Source organism: Elephantulus edwardii, unplaced genomic scaffold (genome assembly GCF_000299155.1).
Source record: "Elephantulus edwardii isolate Elephantulus edwardi_28Jun2011 unplaced genomic scaffold, EleEdw1.0 scaffold00094, whole genome shotgun sequence".
In the NCBI taxonomy this organism is placed as follows: domain Eukaryota; kingdom Metazoa; phylum Chordata; class Mammalia; order Macroscelidea; family Macroscelididae; genus Elephantulus; species Elephantulus edwardii.
In genome coordinates, this window is record NW_006399844.1 from 7,473,323 (window position 1) to 7,479,677 (window position 6,355).

General features: G+C 55.9%; 1 protein-coding gene across 1 annotated transcript; it reads right to left on the minus strand.

The window, feature by feature from the left end:
• Positions 1-335: 335 nt before the first annotated feature.
• Positions 336-5,511, minus strand: UNC119 (unc-119 homolog (C. elegans)). The gene is made up of 5 exons (XM_006890954.1): positions 5,234-5,511; positions 1,678-1,791; positions 1,068-1,170; positions 761-933; positions 336-448 (listed from the first exon to the last, which is right to left on the minus strand). Exons 1-5 carry the CDS (start codon positions 5,445-5,447, stop codon positions 336-338), a joined length of 717 nt encoding a protein of 238 aa, XP_006891016.1. The 5' UTR covers positions 5,448-5,511.
• Between the last annotated feature and the right edge of the window lie 844 nt (positions 5,512-6,355).

Below are 6,355 nucleotides of genomic sequence, written 5' to 3' on the forward strand. Positions count from 1 at the left end.
CTGCTCCAACCTACTCACAGCCTAGGTACAGGAGCACTATTCTGAAACTTGGGCCCAAGCGGGCCCAACTAGGCTGTCAGGATGCCCTGCTGTTTCTCTCCCAGGAGGCCTTCCTGGACATGGAGGCTGATAGCCTCCCTACCACCCACCTCATGTACCAGGTCCCACGAGGCCTGCACTGAGGACAAGTTGCCCTTCTTTCCAAAACTGACTCAGGGTACAGGGCCCTGAAGCACTCCCTGGGCAGAAGACCTGGGTTTGAGAGGTGGGTATTGGGGTGGCTACGCCTCAGGGTCCAGGTCCACAGCCTCCTGGGTCAGGGGGCCACTTGGGGGTCAGGGTGTCCCGCTGTAGGAATAGTCAGCTTTGTTGTGCATCACCAGCCGGTCATCCACAAAGTAGAAGCTGTCAGACTGGGTTTCATATGGGTGACGGATCATCTCGCTGACTGTAAGAGAGACAGAGGAAGACAAAGGTCAGGAGGTCAGGAGCCTAAGCCAGGTCAATAAAGAGGCTTCAGGATTTGGGGGCATAAGCTGAATGACCCCAGTGAGCTCGCCTTGCCTCTGTGAGCTTGTTTTCCTACAGGTGACTTGGAAATGGGACCATGGCACCATGATGGGACCATGTGACCATGCTTTCAGCAAAGCCACAGAGATTGAGGAGGAGAGGAAAATGGGGTATGGTCAGCCCACAAACTCCACCTCCCCAACCCCTACCCCAGCCCCCCTGGGTGGTCCTCTGGGCCCTGGCCACGCACTCAGCTCCTCCGAGAGCTGGGGGAAGTCATAGATGTGCTCGCAGGTATTCTTGCTGCTGGGGATGCAGAAGCCAAAGTGGAAGTCAAAGCTTTTGAGCAGCTGGTTGCGGAAGTAGTGCCTCTCGATCATGCGGAAGTTGTTGACTGGCTTGTCCCCCACAGTGAACTCCACCCTGAGAGGGACGAGGGGGCAGGGCTGAGGCTGGCCTGCAGCAAGCAGTGCAGCTTGGGGAGAACACAGGAAGGGCTCCCCGCTCTCTCCCACCCACCCTCACCCTCACCCCCAGCCCTCACCCCACTGACTCACGTGGCTCCCACCTGCCGTAGGCGGAGGAAGGCAGGCGTGAACTGGTAGCGGACAAAGCGCCCAGCATTGGGGTCCAGGTCCTGCCGGTTGATGGGCAACCGCTCTGCAAGGCACACCAGCTGAGGTTCAGTGAGCTTCAAGATGGGGCCCTTGTCCACCCAGAGGTGCCCCCCCACTTCCCAGGGCATCTATGTCTATATTTGTAAAATATCCCCAGAAGATTTTTAAGGCACAGCAATAGGTTCAGAACTTCTGGTTGAGTGGCTTTCACCTGGGCATCCTAGGTCAGCAGGTCACTAATTTCCCCTGTGACTCCCAGGGCCACAGGGAACACAGAAGCTTAGGACTCCTGGGGCTGTGTCCCCCAGGAGGGAAAGGAAGAAGCTGAGGAACCAAAGGGGCAGAGCTGTACTCCCAAGAGTACAGCAACAGCTGGGAAGAAAAAGTGCGCCCAGCCCCCAGCAGAGGCCTCCTTGCCTGAAGATTTGCAAGGATGCTGCAGCCCAACCCCCAGCTTTACTGTGACTCCCCTGTGACCTGTAGGTTCCCTGAGCAGCCTCCCATACCCCTTGCTTGCCCCCCAGTCCCTGACGCAGACCAGCCTATTCACCTGAGGCTGGGGGCTTCTTGATTTCAAAGAGGACAGTGCCTGAGTCCATGTCTCGAATCTTGAACCTGACAAAGTCGATCTTGTAGATGTTCTCCTCGGGCGAGCACAAATAGTCTAGGGGGGACAGGCGACTGAGCAAGGAAGGAGCCTGTCCAGCACCCCTCCTGCCACATCACAGCTTGTGGGGGACTCCCAGCCTAGCTGCTGCTTTCTCAGACCCTGAGGTCAATGCCCTCCAGAAGGAGGAAACTGAGGCCTTGCCAGGAGAAGCCCTCACAGTGTGAGAGATCTGCTTTGGGAATCGAACACGGGACACACAGCTCCATGCTAGTAGCCTCTGAGGATCAGGGAGGGACAGAGCAGTGAAGTATAGAGGACAAGGCCATCTCCCACGTTTTCATTCTCACCCTGGAGCTTCATTTTGCTAAGGTCAGCTGGGAAACATTGGGCCAAAGGGGTCTCAAGCTGACATGCATCCCCCAGTATGAATGGGAGACAGATGTGCCTTTGAGAGAGATCTAGTCCTCTTAAAGGACCCCCTGGGCCCCCTCCACCCTCCATGTAGCAGCTAATGGTACTATATGTAGATGGGTCAGGCCAAGGCTAGTCTGGAGGGGACTTTCCCTGACGTGGGTGGTGCCAAGACAGATGGAGAGGCCCCTCCTTGGTCCTCTTCACTGCCCCCTAGCACCCCCCTCTCCCCATAAGCAGCTTATACAAACCCAGATCCCTTAAGCAGCTTAGCCAAAGCTCTGCTGACTCAAATATAGGGCCTGGAATAAGGGGGGGGGGGCTCCCACCCTCTGGTGACCTCCAAATGGAAGTCTTATCAAGGAAAGGGAACCCCCCTCAAAGATCATCTTGCAGCCTTGGCTCTGAGCCAGCACGCAAAGAAAAGTATACTCTCCCCCTCCCCAAGTGAAGCTGGCATGTGGGCGTGGCAGGTGTAGCTAGGGTGTGGATGAGGGTAAAGGGTCCGGAAGGGGAACCAGGGACAGGGTGGGCCCCACTGAGGAAGCCAGTGCACAAGCCCGTTCTGACCATCACTGCCCTTACAACAGCAACTGGAAGTGCTTGGGAAGGCCCTGGCAATTAACTAGGAGTGAGGATGGAGGGTCAGGGTTTGGGTGGGGAGGGAACAGAGAGGTGCAGTGTGTGTGGGGGGGGGGGGGGGTCAATGCTTTCAGTCTGCACAGTATCACATCCGCCCCTTGCGGAAATCAAACCCCAAGACCCTGAGCCACCTCCTACTACTCTGGGGCAGGAAGAGGAAGTAAATGTAAAATCATTCTCTCTTTCCTAGGTCTGTCTCTTCTTCAAGCAGAGGACAGACTCCTCCAGGAAGCCCTCCTGGCAGCCATCTGTTACCCACCCAGTAGGCACTACACAACTGTGGTGGCCAGGCACCAAAGCCTAGGGGCAGAGAAGGGGATGGGAGAAAGTCGTCCCTACCCCAGCCTGTGACACCTTGTCTACACAGAAAGCACTAGTGCAATGATGCAGGAAAAAAGGCACAGGACAGAGGAAGAGGAGGTGGCAGAGCCAGGAGCACGATCCTAGTTGCCCAACTTCCAGCCTTCAAGAAAACTCTCTTCCCCATTCTCCAATGTCTGGGGCTTCTCCTCTCACTTGGAACAACTCTTTGCAGTCTCATTTCCATCTTTCCTATCACAAATTCCATCTATCAACTCTTCTGTCCTTAGAAGAAGAGGAGCAGGGATGCCCATGGCTCAGTGTCGCATGGCCACTGCTTCCCTGCAGCCAGGGAGGTCAGGACAAAACTAGGGAGCAGAGTGGCTGAGAGCTCAGAGCATAGCTCCTCTTTTCCCTTCAGCCACAAATAGTTTCCTAAGCTGGATTCAGACCTGATAATCTAGGAACAGCAAACCAGGGACGTGTGTGATTAGGGTCAGAAGAGACCAAGCAGGGGATACCAGATAGACAGCCTGGGGACTCTTTCCCGTTCTGCACAGGATAAGGGGGTTCCATCAAGCTCGTTCCTCTACTTACAGATGCCCTATCTCTATGAGTCATGAATTTCCTCCACACAGGAGACACAAGACAGGCCAGGGACCAGGAAGCCCCTTCAGTTAACAAAAGTTACCCAGAACTCAGGTTGGTGTGAATTCCTGATAAACCCCACAAGGAAGTTCTGCCCCTGAGCTAGAATGAATCCTAAATGTTCCTGTTAACAATTGCAACCTGAATGGCATCAACAACAGTCCAGTCCAGACCTCCTCCTTGGAGTGCCTCCTCCTCCAAGTGCCTGCTTGGGGAAAGAAGCTCAGTCCCCCCGGGGCCTCCAGCCAAGAATGGCTCCTGCTTGGCTTGGAGACGATGGAGGTGCTAGACCCCCAGGCCCCAGGCGTACAGGCCCAGGCCTGCCAACATGGTCCCTGCCACAGTGCTGTCTGTCTGTGAGCCAGAGGCTCTGCAGCTCCAGAGAGCTCAGGTCCACTCCAACACCCATCTCCACCTCCAGAGATAAGGCCCAATGGCTGCTCTTAAAAAGGGACGGAGCAGGTCTGTGATGAATGGAGCCATGGCAGAGAGCCACTGTCTCCCAAATGCCCCTTCTAGGCTAGTCATCTCCTCTGCCCTGAAGTTCCCTGGCCCTTTTCCCTTGCCTGTGTTGACCCCTGATTGCCTAAAGGACCAGTTGTCTCTCCTCAGCCATGGGCAGCCTGTGGTGCCTTCAGTACTACTTATTGGGCACTGTAGAAAATCAGAAGACTCATTTCACCTGCACATTAATCTTGTGAGGGATGTGTTCTTACCCCCATTTTACAGATAAAGAAACATGCTCAGAGAGTTTACGTGGCCAAGGTCACACAGCCAACTGCATGACAAAGGCTTGGACCCTGCCAGTTCATCTCAGAAACTTAAGGACAGTGGCAACCAGGCCTCAATTGCTAAGAGTCCTGTGGCAGAAAGTGGACAGAGCCTGGGCTGGGTTTGGAGTATTACCCCACCTCCAGGGAGGACCTAGAGTCAATCCATTAAAGCTTCCTGCACAGTTTCTCACCAAAAAAATCCCCGCTTTCTTCACAGTTTCTAGAGAAGGATGACCCCAGTTTGCTGGGGGAGCTCCCTGGGTCCCAGCATTAATGGTCAGAAAGATCTCTATGATCTTGAGACCACCTAAGCAGCTCTGTCTCCACCTCCTTGTCTTTAGGGGCAGGAGGGGCTGAAGACAGACTGCTCTCACCCTCTTCCTCATCAATGCAGACAGGCCCCTAGGGATTCGAAGGGTTCGGTGGGGGAACGAGGACAGTAGCAGCTGCCGCCCTACCTTCACCACGCGAGAGGGGTATGATCTATGCCAAATAATCCATCTCTAAAGAGAGGGGAGGGTGCACTGAGAGATCAAGGGAAGGGGAACATGGAGGTCTCGGGCTGGGAAGCATGAGGGAGAAGAGTAAACGAAGAGGAGGGGACCAAGGGGAGGACCGCGAGGTGGGGGGGAGGTTGGGCAGGGGGGCGGGGGCCGAGCTCCGCGTGCCGTAGGGGGCCCCCTCCTCTCTCTCCTCCCGCCCAGCTCCTCGCAGATGCTCACCGCCTGTGATCCGCTGGAGCCCCAGCACGTCCTCCGGCCCGATGGGCTGCCTGCTCTGCATCGGCCCTGGTCTGGGCCCCGGTCCAGCCTCTGGCTCTGACTCGGATCCAGATTCGGATTCTCCCTGCAACTTGGGCTCAGTGCTCGGGCCCGAGGCCCCTAGGGCGGGCTCCGCCCCCGTCCCGGCCCCGCCGCCGCCCTTCTTCACCTTCATGGCCTCACGGCCCGCGGCTCGCCTTCTGCCGCCGCCGTTGCCTGCGCTGGCTGGAGCCCCGGGAAGGGGGAAGCGGCCGCGGCCCCGCCCCCGGCCGGGGCCCCAGGTACCGCCCCGCCCCGGACTCCTGGCCCCGCCTCCATGGTGGGCCGGACACGGACCCCGCCCGCCGGCCGTGCTGCAAGGGCTCGTATCCCGCTAGGGCGAGGGGCTCTCCAAAGGCCTCATTCATTCTTCATTTGTTACTCTGGAGGTGGGAGGGTCCTGCCTGCTTCTCCCCCTTACATGCTGCAATCCAGGTACTCTGCACTTCCCACTGCCCCTAGACCCTGCAGCGAGTTCCAGCCTCAGGGCTGTCTCCGGTGATGCTCTTTAACGTGGTGATACCCTTACTTTGTGTCAAAAGCTCGCAGAGGAACAAAACTACACTGCACAACTTCAGTCATTAAATGATCAGCCCATTTCCCATTTCCTCTAATACTTCACTTGAAATTACCTTTCTATGCTTACTCTTCTCCTTCAGGGAACATAATGAAAGCAGATGATTTGTTCCTTATCACACCCCCTCACCTGTACTGGGAGCCCAGTGCTCAAGAACTTACTTTTCTGAATTGATGAACGAGTTAGAAGCTGAGGGCTTTCCCGGGTATAAGCTATATGCTTAAGCTCCCTGGTACAATGCACAAACAGCTGCTAAACAGTCTTACTGGGGAGTCTAGGCCACTCAAGGGGACAAGAGCCCAGGTGTCTGGCCATTCCAGGGCCCTCACAACATGGAGAGGACAGGAAGGGTACATGGTGAGGCAGAGGTGAGGTGGACATGTGAGTCCAGAAAACTATTACTCTTTTTTTTTTTAAATTTAGGTTGTTTATTTTTCATTTCAATGAACATCTACAGAGATTTTGGG

Coding starts and splice junctions, on each gene's coding strand:
- UNC119 (XM_006890954.1), bottom strand. CDS start 5,447: ATGAAGGTGAAGAAGGGCGGCGGCGGGGCCGGGACGGGGGCGGAGCCC. Junction 934..1,067: donor CTACGGCAGGTGGGAGCCAC/GTGAGTCAGTGG, acceptor CGTCCCTCTCAG/GGTGGAGTTCACTGTGGGGG. Junction 449..760: donor CCAGCTCTCGGAGGAGCTGA/GTGCGTGGCCAG, acceptor TCTCTCTTACAG/TCAGCGAGATGATCCGTCAC.